Raw genomic sequence first — 21,310 nt, 5'->3', positions numbered from 1 at the left:
TCTTACTTTCCTGGTTAAGTGCTGTCCTACCTTGCTTTTGTGATAGCATACAAAGCATTATGACCAGTTTTCTTCTAAATCATTTTGCTTATATGACAATGTATGTACACAGTACCTGCTTGGCCAAACAGCCACTGCTTTTAAACAATCCTGTTACTTATTCACTACAACAGGATTGTACCTCCTACCATTGTAGCTTCTACCACAGTCATGAAGAAATGAAGTATTCCAACCTCAGTAGTATTGGAAGCAAGGACAAAGGTTTAATGTAGTCTAAACCCCATAGCTTAGGTTAAGACATGACCTTCCCTATCTTCCCTGTCTGTTCTTGACTAGACTCTCTGCTCCTTGATTTTCCTACATTTCTGTATCTGGTGAGTGTTTGATATAGATCCCATAGCCTTAACTCTGAATTCTGCCATGTAACCATTTAGCCACAGAGCTGCTATACTCACAAGAGTCCAGGCACCACAGCGCCGGGGTGGGAGGGTGGCTCTGCCTGCCTCTTGCTCCTCAACACCAAAACGTCATGCATGGAACAGACTGGTATGAAGAGTGGGATTTACTGAGAAGTTCACTGAGTTTCAGACACTGAACTGTAGTACTGAACCCCAGCTGAGGCTGGTTGAGAACACTGTAATAGTACAGATCAGGCTGCAGAATATGGCTGCTGGAGTCCAGTCACAAGTTGTTGTACTTTAACATGAATACAAACTTTGTCACAAAGACTTAAGCCCACACCTGGAAACAGAACCAAATCATATTACCAAATTTATGAACATCTTTCTAACACGTCCTTTGTCATTATTTCCTGATATTCTGGTCTCGTGTGGAAAATACAGAGAGCCAAACATTGATTAACGTGGGCTTCTATAGTCTTCCCCTTAACACCCACTATACCAGGAATTAAATTCAAACAAAGTGCTGAGAATCTGCCTTAGTTTATCCTACCGCAATTAAAGTAGCACCAAAGAAAACTATGCCTTAATCATGTGATGTACTTTTCATTTGGTAAATGCCCAAACAGGTTGGAAACCGACATCTTACAAACGCAGCTCACAAGTAGCATGTAGGTTTTTGAATATTTTACTGCATATGCCCCTTCCAAAGAGAACATAATAAAGACATATATTCTCTTCTGCGTACAAGTTCATCAGACTGTTAGACAATAATTGCAATCGTTTACAGGAAACCACCATCAAGTTTTACGTGTAGTGAAATAGAATTCACAGAGCAAAAACATGAACAAGCCCTTCTTGTGTGATGTCTTATAAAAAAAAATGTATTTGCCATTCACAGTTGTGAAGCAATCAAAGCCCAGAAAGAGGAATGCTGCTGAATCCTCTCGAAGAATCTAGTATTTGGTGTTAACTTCTTATGTGAAGTGCCCCATTTCTGATTCCTCTCTTGTGAATGATGACCCCAGGATGAGATGTTAAACTTTTCTCTATTTCGAAATCTGCTAAGTTTTACCCTGAAAGAACATCTCTAAGGAAGGACATCACCCAAAAGCCTCTGACAATCAGTGCATATGTCTGACAGTCCTAATTCTGTTCAACTCAGCAGTTTAAACTCTTTTGTCCTGTAAATCACAGCAATCATAGTTTATTCTTACATGGAAAAGGATGCCCATGTGGATTTTGCTGGAGAAAGGTGAAACAAACAAACATTAGGCATCCTACAGGTCCTGCTAAAGCTTTATTCATGTGCACCTTTTTGCAACACCTCCAATGGCAAAGAAGTATTCAACTGCTAGAAATACCAACAAGTTCAATTTTAAACTGATCTTACTAAACTGACGTTTCCCATTCTGTAGTTTTACTATCAAAATTAAGTGTGTACTTTTATTTGTACGCATATATATGTATACACACATATATACATGTGTATATATATACGCACACACGTAAAAAAGACTTAACTGCTCTTTAAATTCAACTTCTTATCCCAGTTCATTAAGAAACAATTTGTGTTTTCTTCACTAACAATACTAAAATCTTTCCTGCAGCAGAGCAAGTGTACATCTTGTTCATTTACTGGGTTAGGACAGTACTTGGACAACCTACATGGAATTGCTTAGGGTTGATTTACGTGGGTAAAGCAAGCAGAGCACAATCCAGTTATCGTCTAGAATCTTATTGCCCTTAATCCCACTAATAATAGTTGTCACAGAACTACTAAAGGCTGAGATCCACAGAAGACACAGAGCTCTCACTGACTTGACTAGAAGAAGTATTTGCATTGGAAATTCAGGGTCAACAATGGACGGCCCAGTGCGGATTGCTGCAGTTCCGAAAATATCACATCGTACTTCTACTCAAACATGTCCCAAAATACGTTCAGAAAGTGAGGTGCCAAAAATACATTTTTACTACCTTACTAGTCCACTCACTCATTAGAGCTGTAGTTTTTTTTCGGTTACGTTGTCATGAGAAAAAAAGTGTTTCCTAGTTGACATAGAAGATAAAATCTGTAAGCATGCAAAGTGAGACAAATTACTATTATTTTTTTTAAAGATTGTCACTTTTATTAGTAAGAGACAAATTTTTTAGGCTGAATGCTAACAGCTATCTTATAATTTATTACCATAATAATCGTTAGTTCCTGGTGCTTTCTAAAGATAATCAAGAACCCTGCAGGTAATTAGCACCTCACTGGATTTATCACTGTAAAACAACTGAACATACAAGCATAAATACAAAAAGTAAATGATGCAACAAGCTTCTAACCATAGTACTAATAATAGAGAAAGTGAGACACATATTCTATATACCCCAAAGAAGATCTCTGCTACATTTCAGCCAGGCATGGAGAACTTACCTGTTATGGAGTAGACAAATCATGTAAATCAACAGATCAATCTTTCCCAAGGTCTGGAATTGCCACATCACCTTTTTAATGGTCTTCATTTTGAAAGACGTTGATTCCACCTGTACTACACTGAATACTTCTAAATAGACGAGTAGCTATGTGAAAGAGGTTACCTTGCAAGCATGTGGATGTTTTGTTTAGTTTTAACCTACCTGGTATTGAGATGAAAGTTGAAGTAATGCTAGAAATAATAGCAACAAATAATTCATGGCCATTACAGACTTTTTACTGTGGGCTTTGACTACTTGAGAAGGGAATCCACCCTCAAAATCATGCACAAGCTGCCTTCTGGGCAACAACACTATCATGAAAATGAAGAATGAATAACAAAAAAAAAAGTCAGAAACATAAAAAATAAACATCACATTTATTTAAATAAAAATATACACATAGTGTACAATGGGCATGGCTTACAGACAGCAATGAAACAAAAATGCTAAATCCTGAAGTATAAAAAGAATTGAATTGCTTAGTTGTGCTTCATTTCTCTGAACAATCACAGAACATAAACTGAAGTCCAATTAATGTTACTTATACATAGCCCCATGTGCTCCAGAGTGAGACAGGAACATTACAAGGAATAGCTACACCAATGAAAACAAGTACCAAAGTAACTCGGGATTTTAGAATTTTTGATGTCAGACCTTTCATAAACAACAGAGAATTGCTGAAAACTTTTATAGCACTTTGCATGACAGATGGAAAGTGTACACAACACCACTGTGAATAGTTAGAGATATAAGTTACAGCAGCATCACCCAAATCCCACCACTCCAAACCCCACAGATTCTGAGCAATCAACCATTACACTCAGATTTCTACCGTAACTCATGCTCCTTGTCAGCACATAAACTCCAAGCTTTATGCTTCAGCTTTTTGGCATATGGATATATTGGTTCACAAATTCCTTCTATCTCTTTGACTTACTCTGAACTATTAAGTCTTTTTTTTTTTTTCTTCATTTTGGATCATGAGCATTATGATGAAATTTATTGTGTTATTCAGATAACAGAGTGGGAAAAACGTTTGAGTGCTGCTGAGTGTAAGCTGACTGTTCTGGCAACAGAACTGACAATGTGTTGCATGACTAAGGAAAAAAAACTATGTTATAGAAACTGAAGTCCAGGAGCTTTTTTTTTTTTAAATGCAGTTCCGTGATTTTTTGCTTTTTAACATGCAATTTACAAGGTAAGTTCGTATTTTAAAGAACAGTAAATTATGTTAAGAGCTTTGATTGTAAACATCTGCTTTTAAGCTGCAAATAAGTGAGATGCAAATTCACAGATGGGGTACTGCCTGTACAGCACAATTCCTCTTTACAATAAAAAAGCATAAATAGAGACATCATTGGTTTCAAGTTTACAATGTAGCCAACTGACACAATATATATGTTTAAGTTCATTAACTGATTACATACATTAATTCACACAACTCATTTTGCTGCATGGTCATTAATGCAATTTATCACACCTGTTGCTGTTCATTGCACTTCCTGCTTGTTATAAGCTGACCATAAGATTTCCTGAAACTTGTGTAAAAGCTAGAAATAACATTAAGCTTATTTTCTGAAAATCATAATAGGTGTATTAAACGGTGGGCTTCAAAATGATACATTCCATTTTGCACCTAAATATTTAGATATGATTTAAAATACCATTACATTTTAAACCACTTAAACCAGGTGAATTTTCATCCAATTTGATTGTTTTAGACACAAACTGTTTGTTAATTTCGTATTTAAATTACAAAAAGCCAGAATTCGGGCAGTGCAAAATTAACATTGCAAAGGATTCCATTAAGGTTCCTTTCCAGTTAATATTTACTTTCAGTTGTCCTCATATTTTTTCTTTGTAACACATATATTGCAACCATTCCAGCAAAATATGCAAGTTCACACAGACAAAATCAGATAACAATTAAAAATCTATTTCCTAATTGCTCCATAAAAGCTAAAATATAAACATTAATAAGAACATATTTCAAATTCCCCAAAAGAAAACTTCAGAAGAAAAAAGACCCACCTGCTTAGTAATGTCAGGCCTGTACATGCTACATATTAATTATAGCAGTATTATAATTATCTCTGAGGAAAAAAAACAAAACAAAACACTTCAACTTTCCATTTCTTATTTTTTTTCAGACATTTTATACCAGCGCTCTGTTTAGATGCTAGCCTGTGGTACAAAAACAATAAATATGTAATGCATTGTACAAATATTCAAAGTTGGTAGCTCTCATTTCATGTTTCTTTGAGGCAGTTCCTGATGACCTTAGTTCTACAAGTAATACTTTCCATGAATAAGACAAGATTTGGCTTTAGATGCAGATATATTTTTGATCGTTCGTCTTCTAGCCCTTGAAAATTGCTCTCCCATCAAAAGAGATCTTACAAATCTTTAAAAGGTAGCTGATATGGAACACTTTCCATGCATATGCTGCTAAGATCAGTATGTTTCCCCTAAACCTCTGCAAACAAATGGTGCATATTGCTAATAGAAATTTGCTTAATTTTACTCCACTGATACTCGCAGTGATCTACAAGGACATACGCAAGGCCTCAGGTGATGATTCAACTCCTCTGTTGGGCATTCAAATGATAGACAGGGGTTGAAGTGTCTTCTGCAGAGTGCTTATAACTTGAATTAAAGTAACTATCAACCCGCAGCAAAAACAAAAACAAATCTTTGTTTCATTATAATAGGCAAACCAGAAAAAAAAAAAAAAGTTTTGAATCTGTGATTGACAACTCAGTTTTGGTGAGAAAACCTCTGCCTGCATAAAGTTATATAGGCCCATAGCAAGCAATGATAGAGCAGAGGAATATTTGAGCCTGTTACACTACTGAAGCAACAAAACTCTTCTAGTACACTTGGAACTGTGTTAGGTTTTAAAAAGACATTCCAATGAAAAAACTGGCATGAAAAAGTTCAGTCTTATTTAAGACAAAATCCAACCTACTCTTTTGTAATGGTCCGAGCCCAATGAAATTTTACTGCAGTACACTAATTTCATTTTTTTTCCTAATCATCTTTAACAAATAACAGATTTAATTTCACAAGAATATGCTGAGTGTTACTGTTAAAAAGGACAGTGATCTAATGTGTTTTTTTCAGTTTTTTTTTTGTTTTGTTTTGTTTTTTTAATGTGGCTCTACTACTGAAAACATTTTAAATATAAAGGTAACATGAGAGTCACAATGGTAATTTAGAACCCTAGCGTGGTTTATATTTTGAACTTGACAGAATGCCCATGGGGCTGAGATAAAGAACTATAAGAACCTATAGTGAACCCATCAGTGAATATTGTTCCCACACAGAACTTTACAGATTATTTTGGAATTACTGTAAGAAAGGCCAGCATTCTCTATTATATATTTGCAATTATTTCAGAGGTGTGTAAGGAATTTACCATTATTTCTAAACTGTACATGTAAAGTTTCCCTAATTTAATAATAATAATAAACATGGCAGAAAGGAAAGTGGGGGCTAGTGCAGCAATCAGACTGACAGAACAGAACATTACTTTCCTAGGTAGACTTATGTTCCATCAACCTGCAAATAAAATTTCATACAGATAAGCTGCGTAACATTTAAACGCACAATTTATGCACACATCCACCCACCCACTGAGCAGTTACTACTTCTACTGATACATGACAGGAAAAATCAATGCATTATATTCTCATCTGCCTGAGAATATCTATGATGCAATGCCAACTCTTCTGACATCTACTGCTGAAATAATACATTCTCAAAGAACAGAGTCAATCATGATAGAACATTCTAAAAATGGAGACATACAATACAAATAAACAAATGCAACAAACCACCTGTGACCACAAATGACCTACTTCACTTTGGAAAAATGTTCCAATCAGTTAAATATGTTGGTATAGTTGAATTCCTGTCTTCACTGAAGTCAATGACTATTGAAATGAGGATCTCTTCCTGAGGTTCTCCTACGTGCCCCAAAGCCTTATCTTAAAAATACATAAGATGGGTTTAATGCTATTCACATGATAGATCATTTCTAAGTAACCACCCAATTAGAGTTTGCAAGATCAGGTGCTTAAATAAGTATTTTTACTAGCACAGTTATAGATTTATACCCAATAATGGGTGTTAATAGATTAAAAAGAACAAATTATAATTCACCGTGCCTCAAGATTTCTTTGTCTTCTGTAGGAGCAAATAAACATTAACCTCTTTATCCATAGCAACTACAATTTCCTACAGCTATCCAAGTTCCCAATGCAGTTTTCATTTGGGTAAAACTCTCATATTTCTGCTTTAGATTTTTTTTTTTTTTCTCAAAGGAATGCATTACATAAAGGTCAGTAACCATTGAAAACTCGTTTTTTTTGTTAACTATTTCTCTCTGCAGGGCAGAAGGCAGCAATAAATAGATACAATTAGAAAACACAAATGTTCTTTGCAAGACAAATTTCAGAACTAACACAAGCTAGCAGAAGCATTAACATTCTTTTTTAAAGCTGATAGTTGTTCTTTATCCTGGAGTGCTACACAGAGCATTACAAATTTTATATAAATCAGTGGTAGCTAACTAGTCCTAATACAGCAGGTTACTCTAATTATAACATTTATCTCAGGCTACATAAAAACATGCATGTTTTTTATAGCCTAAAGATACATGAACTCCTATATATACAAATCATTTTACCTACCACTAAAGAAAATTTAGTTTTAAGAGTTTACTGTAAGCAGGAACATGATAGGTCATATTCAGGTCACCTTACATGAAGAATTATTCCCCCTGATTTCAACATGATTTATGTGTAAGAGAAAGTGAAATAAGTGGTATTTGGCTCAGGTGCAGAAAGCTGAGAATGATACATTCAAATGAACTGCAGGGAACGAGAACAGAATTACCAAAATTACAGGCTGTAATTACTGAAAATATATTGTGAAGTTACCATGCGTATGTAAGGAAGCTAAATGTAATGACTAAAATTATATTTAGGCCAGGTATTAATATTTGCATCTTTCATAAACAATTCTAGAAGGATTTAATTATTCGTGATCAAGACCTCAGTGCTGCGCTGGTTCCAGAAAACACTATTTCTGACAGGAAGAGACCCCTTAACTCAAATCTTGGGTTTTGGTTCAGAGACAGAATGCCACCCTCCAGACTGATAACATCAGTTCATAATGCAAATGGCATTTCCCTTTTCAATCTGCTGTCAAACTGTCCAACAACCTAATTCCAGCTGGTTGGTGAATCATACTAAGCTTCAACTTCAGAAGGAAAAGTTGAATATATTAGGTTTTGAGAATATTCAGTTCACTAATATTTTATATTTTATTTCTTGATGACTAACTGTAGTTATTTTCATGTAAAATGTTAAACCTGATAAAAATAACACCTCAACTGGTTACACATTCCCAAGTAATAAATCATAAACAGCAATTTTTATATTCACTAATGAGCATCGTGTATGTTCCTGATTACATATTTGTTAAACTTAGGTGTCAGCTTTTCCATATGTCCCTTCTGGAGGTCTGTAGTACTTTGGGAAAGCCATCAGCTGTATCATGTTGAATGCATACTTTCTGCATTTGACATTCTTCAGTACATTCTCTATGCGGCATCCTTCTCTAGTGAAAGGGGGAAAAAGTACAACTTCATGAAACACAGAATAAATAAATAAGCTTTATTTGTTCATTGCAGAGTTTCAGCAACAGTTGAAGTAAAAATAACAAAGATTCAACTCTACATTTTTGTTTTCCACAAGTGATGATACATCTTACAAAATTAAATCTAAGGCCAGGCCCAGTACAGTTATTGCCCTCAGAAATAGGTGATAAGATTTTTTCCCCTAATATATTTGCCCTTGAGGTTTAAGGTTCCGTTAAAAATAAATAAATAATGATACATTTCATTTTAATTTCAGAAACATATTTGCCTTTTAAACCTTCTAATACTTTTTTTTTTTTTCAAATTGTTTACTGTATATGTGAGAGTACATGTTGCCATAAAAATGCGTATTCTAGGAATAAGGCATTTTATTAAGTCTGGCCCTATAGATTTCTGAAGGAAGTTTTTATCTCTGCTTCATTTCTCCTATGTTCAGCTTTGCAATGAAAAAAAGAGAGAATGGCTTTTCAAACAGCCCAATCCAACTCTCTGCTTTATAAAGGAATGATGTTTGTTCACATACAGTACAAAAGTCACAAGTGCCAAAGTGGTGCATCAAGACATAAACAGGACTTTGTTAAAAAGAATATAAAAGTGTCTTGAAAGCAAAAGCAACTAAAGCAACAATTACAAACAGGTTAATTTAATTACAAAACAGAACTTGCTCTATTCTGGTTGGTTACTTGACAGAAAAGGGTTAGTTGTAGCAAATAAATAACCATTTCTTGAACAAAAAATATCCCATCAGCTGATAATAACAATGAAAATAACACAATGAAATTAAGTCTTACAAACCACCACCCTGTAAAATTGGTCTGGGGGGTTAGTCTGTATTGTGCAAATCCATTTTTAATTTTTAATTTTGTCATACAGGTTACTCTGGAAAGAGGGGTTCAAGCATTCAGGATTCCACATCTTCTTGTATACACAGTGACAGCATTGTAAGTGGGCTTTCTTTGAGCTAATTACAGTGGGAAAGCTTTACCATGGACAGAAAGAGCAAATCAATTTACTCAATGCATAGTATACTTCTCAGAGTTCAGAAAAAAATAACAAAAACAGTACATTTCAGACATTTGTATCTTAAAGATGTATCCTCGGGGTCTGAAACTGTAGAAATATTACAGCATAATTTCTTTTTCTAAAGTTAGCTTGTTGCTGTTTGTAGAAAAGAAAGGAACACAAGTGAAGTTTATTGATATTTGGCTAATAGCAAAGCAAGACTTAAAATAAGCCACACAACCAGCAAGTGTGAGCTGACAAGCAGCAAGGCGACAGGATAGAAGTGTCGAGAAGTTGGCTTGTTATCAGTTAGACAGCCTGTTTCGGGATCATCCGATTCATTCAGTGCTCCCTGGGTTTGTCTGCTGTTAAACAGGGGAAGTTAGGAACAAATAGAACAGCATTTAAACAGCAAAGAAAGCCAACATGTAGGCATTTTGACAACAAAGCAAAACTACATAGCCATTCTGATGAAATAGATTTATGCTAAGTACTTGCATATATTTAGGATGTTCTATAGCTGACAAGGGATGCACAATGACTAGGTGGGTAATATCTCTTTAAGCCTACTAAGTGCCCTAGGGTAGTATCCACGAGTTAACATTAAGTAACTTAGGAGATGAACGATCCTATCACTACAATGAACACACACACCAAACATAAATGAAATAAGGAAGTGAAAAAAAAAATAGCTAAGGAAGCAAAGAAAAGAAAGATCACAAATATGTCACAACGTGGCATTGACAAAATAATGTCTCCAGGGTTTTCACAGATTTTTCAGTCCTGCTTTACTAACTACTAAGAAATATATAGGCAGAAATAGGGAAGCCACATGCTCTTTTTGAAGGAGTTACAACTATTCTAAAATGGTTTTAAATGACAGTAAATTGACTTCAAAAATTCATCAGTGCTGGTGGGTCAGCTTTCAAGTCAAAGGCAGTTATTTTTATTTAAAGGCTCACACCTGTATTACCATAAGAAATTTACCTTGTATCTTGCTCAGTTGACTCAGCTAAGAACTAATCTGCTTGCAGCAAAGTCGTACCGAATCTCTTGTTGAGCAGTCACCTTCCTACCAGAGCAGAGCAGCAGGGGTACTTTCAAATCAGCACCAATCTTTCCTATTGTAGACTTGATAGCTTCTATACAAGTAGAATTATACATACTTCAACTGTACCTCTTCAGTCCCTCTGAACTAATCCTTATTTGCATATGCTTAGGATTCCTGTTCATGGACTTTAGGCACTAAGGAATTAGGAGAATTTAAATTTTTCTAGTTATTATGAATATTCTGTGATGAAAAGGTAACTCTTCTTTTTTTCCTTTGTGGATGTAAGAATATCCAAATACATCAGAGAGCAAGAATTCTCTTTCAGAAACACATGTCCCAGGTATGCTGTTTGTCAAGAAGAAGTACTGGCAGACCGTAAGGAGACGGTAGGCCAGTAGAATCGCACAGCCCCATATAAAATGAGCTCAGAACTTCCTTCCTTTTCTGCTCACATGCATTCATTTGTGATCAATTATGAGGACTCAGTTTATTTCTTTTCATTAATTTTCTGCTTTACCTTATATTTCTATGTACTTCTAAAAACATACTGCTTACTGTTTTTTCTTTTCCTTTCTTAATCTTAAGGCAATCCTACAAGTTGGCTTCTGACCCTTTTCCACTCTCCCTCCCACCTTTCCCACTCTTTGAGGTGAGCATGAGCTTACTCCCATTACGCATGTGATTGACAGCTATAGCTCAGCAGTCTCATCTATTCCTTCCTTGTCTGACATCCCCAGTGCTTTTGGACAGTTCTGGACGTCTTCCACGTCACAAACTTAACATGTGCATTTATGGCAGAGCAGATGCAGAGACTGAACTCTCCATCCAGGCAGCAACAAAGCTCAGCATTCAGCAAGTTTACAAGGCCACTGCATTAGCCACTGGTTAGGTACTTTATTCAGAAGAGCGTTAGTTTTGCATGCCAATAGTTTATTCTAAGCAGGGTGAGTTACATGCTTTCAGATGTTACATGTCTCTGGGGATGCAACCCTCCTACATCTGTAGCGTGCCCTGCTCTGTTTTGCTCCGTATCTCATTGACAGTATGACTGTCTTTCATCTGTTTCTACAACTCCCATTAGCATCACTACGATTTAGGCACTTATTATGATGGAAATAGAGATTAAAGCCATTTGTTCCTTTTTTTTTTTTTTTTTTTTTTCAGTAGAAAAGCCTAGAGTACATTTAGATCTTTGATATGCTGAGAAGTATGATCAGTGTCTTTCAACATAGTAAGTTCTATCTTACCCCCAGGAAAACCAGTGTGAACAGGTAATGCACGGGGAGCTCTGTTCTACAAATCAGTCACATCATTCTATGCGTGATTCAGTAAGACATCCTGAAAATAGAGCAAGGGGATCCAACCCCATTACTAGCTACCCAAGAACAAGGCTGAGTGGAATATCTAAACACGCTTTTAATTTAAGAGGACTATTTCATCACAGACAGGTGCTTTGCTATGCACTGCAAATACTTTTCAAGGCACTTCAGTGACATCTTCTAACAAACCTTAAAGTGTTCTCCATAGTGACTGAAGTAGCTCAAGTTAAAGTGCGGACCTACATACACTTGGCTGCCTGTAGTGTGACAACACTGCTTCTCCTGGCCCACCTAAATCTGGTGGAAGTTTTACTACACCAGAAAATACACATCCAGTTGGTGCCATGTCAGCTGGATTTATTCAACTTCTGACTGACACAGTACAATCAGAACAGAGTGGTATCCGACCCTATAATGGTGTGAAGGCATAGCCATAGCTTTTGATGTTCTCTCCGTCACAAACCACGTTCTAAGAGCTCTTGAGTCTCAGCAAAGGTGAAGGAAGAAAGCTTCCAAAATATTAAACAAGCTTGTATTGCACATAGACACCATTTTAAGAGGACTAGTAAAAACTTCTAAATTCATAACATCTGTGGTCATGAACACCTCTCTAACTTATAGTACTAATTTAATTCATTTACTTTCAAATTGTTTATCTGAGGCTTACAGCAAACTACAAATAACAAAATGACAGCCAAGGGTGCTGTAAGTTTAATGATGATATAACCATTTCAATCTGCCTTGTATCTCAGTTGGTGTTTTATCATCTTAAGCTCCTATTGAGATAATGTTGCATGCCTATCAAATGAGACAGAGCAAAACAGCAAGTATTTTCTGCTGTCTTTTAACTTGAATGACAAATTGTTTGAAACTCCAAGCAGTGGAGCAGAGAATGAAAATGCTGTGAGGAAAAAAAGAAGCCTCTGAAGAATCCTTATAGAGTCAAGCATAAGTACCAGGGCACACTCCAGCTTTTCATTATCACACTGCTTGGCCATCCCTGCACAGTGTTTTTGTAAGAGACACATTTTTATGCCTTGGGATACATGCTTCTCCTAGTAGAACTTTTCCAGCTCCAGCTACTAATGATACTGGTAACGCTAAATTGTCCTAAAGCAGTGCTTCAGGAAGAATAGTTAGGCAGCTTTCTATCAACACAAGGACCCCCACATGTGCTAGCAGTGACTTCAGTCTGAATTCATTGTCTTATATACCACAGATACTTTGGGGAATCTGCCTTTTCTGAAAATAGGCTCAAGCAAGCAGTTTCTGAGCCTTCTGGGTTTTTCTTGTCAAACTCCAGTGCTGACACAGAAAAATGCAAAAGCGAGATGCTTCTCTTTAATCCCTCCCAACAATGGCAGCAAAGACACTTCTTCAAACAGAAGTGATTGCAAATGGTTCTCAATCTTACACAATTTTGCTAACTTACCTCCTCTTTTTTATTTGACTATCACAATCCAGAACTTTTAAAGAAGCAGCTTCTCCAAAGAGTTGCAGCTCTCTCAAGGTTTTTAAATGGAACACTGTCTGCTTGCCTGTTTTTTTTTTTTTTTTAAAATAAGATTGTTGGAGTGAAAGCTACTTAGTTTCTGCATTATTCATGTTACTGCAATTCACTAAAATGCTGCAGTTGTACGAAGAGAAAAAAACAGTGTTTTTAATTCACAGCACTACAGTTGTACGAATGCAGCCTTAAATTTTTCAAAGTGGGGAGATGGGATCCTTGTGAGCATCTCTTGGCCATTATCAAGATGCTGTACCACAACACCTGAAATAATAAAATCTGATTCAGAAGGAAATAGATCTCAGCCCAGTCCTGGAGGACTGCTGAATCAGCAGAACTCACATAAAACAGATAGAGGAACATTGGGCAAAACCCCTTTATGTTCAAAGATAAAATTGATAAAATAAAACCTCCAACAATCTGTAAAAAATAAAAATAAAAAAATGTTTCTGCATCAACTTAAATGGAGGACATAAGAAGGGAGCTATCAGAAATTTTCTGTATCAACAATCTTTTCAATAGTTTTCTGCTGTGTACTGTTGTCAACAACTTTAAAAAATTCCTCAGATCTAGACACTATTAAATAAAGTAAAAAAATGCTATAAATCAATTTTTGCTGCTTATGTGATCCTATAATCTCCACTCAGGTTCAAAACTGACATTACTGAAACTGAATAGCAGTCATATCTAAGAATACTGATGAATTCAGTCAGCAATTTCAGGACAGCTGGTACTAAACATACATCAGCAATATAACATATATAAAGTGTGCATCAAATTGCCACACTAAAACCACTCTTGTTTTATCTTCTATAAGAGAACAAAACAAAATGGAAAGTTCAGTTGGAAGAGACCTTCAGAGTTCATTTAGTTCAACTGCCTGGCCACTTGAGGGTTAGCCAAAAGTTAAAGTTATTGAGGGCATTGTCCAAATGCCTCTTGAACTCTGACAGGCCTGGGGCATCAACCATGTCACCAGGAAGCCTGCTCCAGTGTTTGACCACCCACGCAGCAATGATCTTTTTCCTAATGGCCAGTTTGAACCTCTGCTGGGGGAGCTTTGTGCTGTCCTGTACTGTAACTTCTTTGCCTATTCTTTTCTCTTTTGCCAATATCCTCTATTCCTTTAATCCTTTCTTCTCTCCCCCATTTAAAATATTTAGTTACATTGTAATAATTGTGTATTTTAAATATTTAACATATATATTTTACAATTTATCATTTGACGTGCTCTCCTTACCCTTTCTACTTCCTAAATAACCAGAGGCTTGTCCACTGTTTGTCCATGCAGCAGATTCACGATAGAGTCATAACAACGTGACACCTAGATCTTCAAAAATATAATGAACGCATAGGAATTTGTTTTGCGCTCAAGACCTCTAGAGCTATTGTTTCTCAATCTGTCCAAAGAAAAAGATTCAATCTGAGGTGCTGGTTAAAAACAGTAGAGTACTGGAAGCTCAGCTATGGTCACAGCACAGATTTTAAACACCGTTATGGACAGGTCATGACGGATTAGTAAAGCAACAAATTAATTAGCACACTCTCTTGCAGCAGTACTTTAGAGGCCAGGAGACACCTGGTTTCTGTGCACACAACCACATCCTGAAAAACCCTGTTGTTGTATGTGATCACACTGAAAAGCACTTTGGATTCTTTGGAAGGAATGGTGGAGTCAAAATCCAATTTATTCGATTGCTCTCCTCCCTCTGCTGTCTACGTTTTCTCATTCAAGCCCAACTAATTACAGATGTCCAAATTTCCCACCAGGTTTCATCAACAGATGTTTTTAAATTTCCCAGGGCAAGTGCATGGGAGGCACATCCCACACTTCTAACCAGTAAAACAGCACAACTCACTCCCATTTTGGAGTATGGAAACATTCTCCTGCCATCCTGCTGTGCAACATCCTTCCCAAATTAACGGTGTGGAGTCTTGCAGATTGAAGCAGATAGTTATGACTTACCATCTGATTATATGTCTTCTCTAAATTAAGAGACATTATCTCAATTCTGATATAAAACTCAGGAAAATAACCATGTATTAAAAAAACACAAGCGTTCATCTATTCTTTACAAATGTGCATCAAAGAAAGAATCGTTTGTTGGTTCACATGTTTCCCGTTTAATAATACTGAAGACAGTTCATGAGTTAGATATTTTGTCATTTACCAAAATTAAATAGTATAGCAGTGTAAACCCGCCCTCAGCAGTTCCCTGCCACTGAAGCAAAATAGCAAAACCAAGTTCACTTGACACTCCCTGCATCCTCCTTTCTCTGCCAAAGGAGACTGCCGAGCACTGGCCGCCACATGGGAACAGTCCCTTGGTTATGCCAACCCCCAAACGCTGGTCTCTGTTGGCCAACACTGTGCCAAGAGACACTTAATAATTTCACTGGATAAAATCCCTGAGATCACGTCCTAGAAACATTCCCTAGTAACTTATAAGTATGGACAGAGGCTTTAAGTCCTGCAAAGCTGTTCCGGTAGCGTGTGAGGGATTAGCTTCAGAACTGAAAGGTGTGGGGTTTGCAGGAGAGCTGCTGCTTTACCTGTCAGAACAGCCGAGTGGTTTTTGAAACATGATTTTCACCTCTCATTATACTTCAAGTAAAGGATTTGCTGTTTGATCCTACTATTTACTAATACCATTGCGCAGCATTACACGTCAATTCTACAAAGGATTCTCTTTGTATCCCAAAAAAATATGATTCTAATAATCTTCCCAGACATTCTTCCATATAGTATTAGGATCACATATAAGCAAAATTCTCAGGACAAAACTGCAAAATCTTTCCTGAGAAACTTCTCTTGCGAAGTTTAAATTCAATCCAACGTGCAAAAATTAAGCAAATGTGATATATGGCCTTGTGCAGGAAAAAAGAAAACAAAAAGAAACAAACCAGACACAACCAACCCACCAGACCAAAGCTCTGGTATCACAGCGACCTGAGTGTGGGAAGTGATGACGAAGACATCCTTCGAGTAAGTTCTGAACGTATAAAACATTTTCCTTCCATAAGGTTATGGCACCAGTATTACAGGCTAGTGAGTCACACTTATTTCCAGTATGTTTCTGTCATAAAAAGGGGAGTTTTACCAAGGATGTGATTATACGTTTAGCTCACAGAGCACAGCAAAACATAAAACCGTGATAAAATTCTCTCTTGTATATCTAATCGTGTCTTAAATACTTCCTGTTGACCATGAAGAAACTTCATGAATCATTCCTTATCTTTCAAAGATTTTTTTAAAGCCTTTTTTCCCCACATGGTGAAGAACGGCTGCAAAACTGATTTAAAAGGTAGAAGAGGCTTGTTGTACAGCCATGCATGAAGAATGGTGCTTAAAATCTGACATTAATTTCTAGATGTTCACGTCTGTGTGTAGGATGACAAAATTAAGGTCAGAGGGAACTGTTGGTGTAAAATGAGGATCAATTATTATGTGTTGCAGTTGCAATTCACAGAATCACAGAATTTCTAGGTTGGAAGAGACCTCAAGATCATCGAGTCCAACCTCTAACCTAACACTAACAGTCCCCACTAAACCATATCCCTAAGCTCTACATCTAAACATCTTTTGAAGACTTCCAGGGATGGTGACTCCACCACCTCCCTGGGCAGCCTGTTCCAATGCCTCACAACCCTTTCAGTAAAGAAGCTCTTCCTAACATCTAACCTAAAACTCCCCTGGCGCAACTTTAGCCCGTTCCCCCTTGTCCTGTCACCAGGCACGTGGGAGAACAGGCCAACCCCCACCTCTCTACAGCCTCCTTTAAGGTATCTGTAGAGAGCGATAAGGTCGCCCCTGAGCCTCCTCTTCTCCAGGCTGAACAAGCCCAGCTCCTTCAGCCGCTCCTCGTAGGACTTGTTCTCCAGGCCCCTCACCAGCTTCGTCGCCCTTCTTTGGACCCGCTCAAGCACCTCCATGTCCTTCTTGTAGCGAGGGGCCCAAAACTGAACACAGTACTCGAGGTGCGGCCTCACCAGAGCCGAGTACAGGGGGATGATCACCTCCCTAGCCCCGCTGGTCACGCTGTTTCTGATACAAGCCAGGATGCCATTGGCCTTCTTGGCCACCTGAGCACACTGCTGGCTCATATTCAGCCGACTGTCCACCATCACTCCCAGGTCCTTCTCTGCCTGGCAGCTCTCCAACCACTCATCTCCCAGCCTGTAGCTCTGCTTGGGGTTATTGCGCCCCAGGTGCAGGACCTGGCACTTGGCCTTGTTAAACTTCATGCAGTTGACCTCAGCCCATCGGTGCAGCCTATCCAGATCCTCCTGCAGAGCCTTCCTACCCTCGAGCAGATCGACACACGCACCTAACTTGGTGTCATCTGCAAACTTACTGAGGGTGCACTCAATGCCCTCGTCCAGATCATTGATGAAGATGTTAAAGAGGACCGGCCCCAGCACCGAGCCCTGGGGGACGCCACTAGTGACTGGCTTCCAACTGGACTTGACTCCATTTACCACAACTCTTTGGGCCCGGCTATCCAGCCAGTTTCTAACCCAATGAAGCGTGCGCAATTCAGATCATTTTAAGTGAGGAAAGTGTTGAACAGCAATAGGTATAAATTTGACTGTTCTTACAGTCATACAGACTGTTTTCTACCTGTAATTTCAAATGGAGATATGAAGAGGAATGTCACTGATTCTGATTAGTAACACCAAGTCATATAATCTCTTCATGGGATTAACCAAAGCACAAGTCATGTGATAAATCATAGGAAAGATCTGTGAACTGCTCTTCCATCTCAAGTAAATAATACCAGTTGCTTTCTACCAACGTACTGAAATGGGCATTTTCTGAAGCACATATTAATGGTTTGATAGCTGATCTGTTCTGTGCCCAGCCTTTTTCTGAGTGCTAGTACCCCATTTGGTATATGGGTGTACTTATGCAGGGGGAGTTAGTGCACGTGTAGATTTGTCAATCATGAAAAATGCACCTGAACCATGATTTCAGCCAGTGCACAAGTGCTGGTACCAGCAGCACTAAATGCAGCAAAAAAAGCTCCTGTACTTTATAACTGAAACCACCACCTTAGAAATGCACAGATCAGGATGCAGACTAGTACTCTGGAGACAACATCCCAACCAACCACCCCATTAAATAAACCACCTTCTCTTTAAGTGATGACTAAAACCAACCTGCTGAGTTTTATAAATTGTAAGCAATGCCCTAACTGAACCCCAAATGCACTACTTTTTCCACCTGCATCCTTCAGAACAAATGGTAAGGATGGGCTGAAATTCTCATGTAGTCTTGAAAGTGTTTCTTGTCCTTTCTGGTAATAGGCAATATATAAAAAGAGTTTAACAAACCTTTTCTAAGGAAAATTATGAAAAGTAACGTGACTTTTTGTTTTGGTGCCTACTTAGAAGACTGCAGAAAGTTTTTTGGATCCTGTTTTCCAAAGGAAGTTGTTTTCTTTCCTAAATAGCAGGGAGAAGGATTGAAGCTGAAATACTCTAAACAACGTACTCATATATTTTATAAGTCTTTTCTCCGTTGACACTACTCACACTTGTATCTCTGGTGTAGAGACATGCAAACAATGAATGTCCCCAGCACATCTTCAGCCAGCTGCACGTGGAAATGTGCAAAGCAGTACTTTAGCAAGGTATTTCCACTACTTTTGATAATTGTCATTACTGACAAATAAGAGGAATATATACTATTTAATAAATACTTATACTTGGAGAAAAGAGGGGTTTTACTAATAAAATTCTAAAGCATATAATGTAAAACTGGAACCTTCCAAGATTTTGTACAAAACTTATTCATCTATAATCTATTTTCTTCTGAAGAAGCAGTACGCCAGAAGCAGTGTTTGAGTATTTCCTTCCTTCCTTCCCCAGGAAGAAACATGTAAAGCAGCAGGAGGGTGTAAATCTTCCCTCACTGAGATAGCGGATAGTTATCTCTGTCTGCAGAGGCTTTTTCTACTGTTGTGGAAGCTGGTTATTTTGTATGCTGGAAGGAAAACAGTTTAAGAAACGTTTCAGTGAGACATCATCTCATGGTGCTCCTACTTTAGATAAACACTGCACCAATTTTCCAGATAAAGCCCTTCTTTAGAAATATCTTGAATGTCCCTAAAATCCAGCACTGCATGAGATTGTGCTGGAGGCAATTCCAGCATTTCCTATTTTATACTCTTTTTTACAGGAATGCAGCTCCCAACCTAGTCAAGTCTGAGAGATATTAATCCAGGTATAACTTATGTTTCCGGCTATGCTTTTCTTTAATCACTCTAAGAAAAACAGTAACACTCACTCACATACTCCAAGTATTTAAATAACTGTGAGTCAAAGCCAACATGGTCAAACAAAAATCTACAGTGCTGCCAGGCACACAGGTCATTAATTAGAAACCCTTTGTTCCCCCCAAATGCCCATTAAAATGGCAGGTCTTAAGGAATTCTGCTTCCCTTTTAATATCTAATAAATGCTAATGCTCTTCAAGCATCTTGTAACATATCCCACAATAACCTTTCTGCAAATGACACTGCCCTGACTGGCCCTGTGAGCTACGCCAGCATTCACAGCCCTCTCTGGTGTCTGCCAGTGGTCACTGAGCCAGGAAAAAACATGGCCCGTACTCCATCCAGTCTGAGCAAGTTGCGGCTCTCCTCAACTTTTGGTTACTACCGCCTATCTGTGGCTGTTGCACAGCACTTACAGGCTTCTAGTAACGAAACAAATCTCCCTTTAGAGCATGCATCCGCTGCACTGGTAAGAATACAGCAGAGACCAACAATTTTAAACTGCTGAAATTATCTCCTGCCACAACCACAAATATATATGGACAAGTATGCAAGAGTTGAGAGATCTCCACTATTCCCAGTTTTACTCCCAATTAACCTTTACAAAAAGCTAAATCAGCTTCATATCATCACCAGAGTGCAGCCAACGCACGCAAAGGGTGCTGGAATCACGCTTGTCTCATTTTATTAGTATTTCATCCTGTGTTAGTTAAAAATAAATTCTGTAATGTGCTATTAATGTGCTGCTACTAACAGCTTAAATACAATCAATAAAACACAAAAGCTGCAATTAAACAACAAAAGTAATTTTTAGAAATTATCGCTGCCTAGCTACAGGCTTCACTTGTTATCTCATTAATATACACAGGGGGCAGAGTTGGCTTGTGCACTGTTTATGTACTACTAGATTAATGATATCCTTCCTACTCTTACAGCATGGCTAAAGCAAACAATTAGCAAAACTGCTTTAAACTATTTTGGTTCAATCTTGCTCCTTGCATGAATATTTCAGGACAGCAGATAGGAGATTCAAACAAAGCTAAAGGCATGTGAGTGCAGGCCAGCAACTGCACTTGTCAGACAAGTATTTGTATCAATGCAGACAGAATATTTTGCTGCATGAAATAATAAATGACATTTTCTCAGGTATGGAACACAGCAATGAAACATCTGCAGAATACTGTAAAAAATTAAAATGTGATAACCCATGGTAAGATAAAATTACTCACAACTAATGGAATGAAACTGGAAAAAATGACAGTTTTACATTGTTCCAATAATGTTCTCTCATGTTCAGGAGAGTTAACAATTAAAGAAGCAACAGACAACCCAAGGGCAAGGAAAGAGTTATCTGCCAAACATTTGTTTTCTTAAAGAGGAGTTATTTTATTCACAAAGTTTCCTCTCTTTCCCTTTCATTCAAGGGGAATTCATCCCCTTTGTACTAAGGGATACTAGCTATAAATAATACATATTTTTAAAAGTAAACATGTCAGATCACAGTAGAAGGATTAGAACATCATTCACTAAAACACTGAATCATTGTTTTTTTTTAATTCTATATATGTATCTACGGGAAAACAAACGAACAAACAAACAAAAAACCCAACTTAAGTATTTGCAGAAT

At 37.5% G+C, this 21,310-nt stretch overlaps 1 protein-coding gene and 1 long non-coding RNA gene across 20 annotated transcripts in view; one reads left to right on the top strand and one right to left on the bottom strand.

Moving 5' to 3' along the window:
* INPP4B (inositol polyphosphate-4-phosphatase type II B) overlaps positions 1 to 21,310 on the bottom strand; it is a 359,615-nt gene that overhangs the window by 54,017 nt on the left and 284,288 nt on the right. For 10 of the 18 annotated variants that reach the window (XM_072036745.1, XM_072036750.1, XM_072036747.1 and 7 more), the window contains one exon: positions 8,529 to 9,893. The exons of 1 other annotated variant lie outside the window; for it this stretch is intronic. In XM_072036745.1, the coding sequence (XP_071892846.1) occupies positions 9,719 to 9,893 (175 nt within the window). In that variant the 3' untranslated portion in view covers positions 8,529 to 9,718. Of the gene's footprint in view, positions 1 to 3,219; positions 8,487 to 8,528; positions 9,894 to 21,310 lie in introns of those variants that run through there. 7 more of the 18 variants (XM_072036749.1, XM_072036755.1, XM_072036758.1 and 4 more) reach the window with 3 other exon arrangements.
* LOC140002320 (uncharacterized) overlaps positions 1 to 21,310 on the top strand; it is a 37,979-nt gene that overhangs the window by 7,571 nt on the left and 9,098 nt on the right. The gene's annotated exons all lie outside the window — the stretch shown is intronic.

The sequence above is a fragment of the Anas platyrhynchos genome, chromosome 4 (assembly GCF_047663525.1).
Source record: "Anas platyrhynchos isolate ZD024472 breed Pekin duck chromosome 4, IASCAAS_PekinDuck_T2T, whole genome shotgun sequence".
Lineage (NCBI taxonomy): Eukaryota > Metazoa > Chordata > Aves > Anseriformes > Anatidae > Anas > Anas platyrhynchos.
The sequence above is the reverse complement of the archived record's forward strand: the minus strand, read 5'-3'. Positions and strand labels throughout refer to the sequence as shown.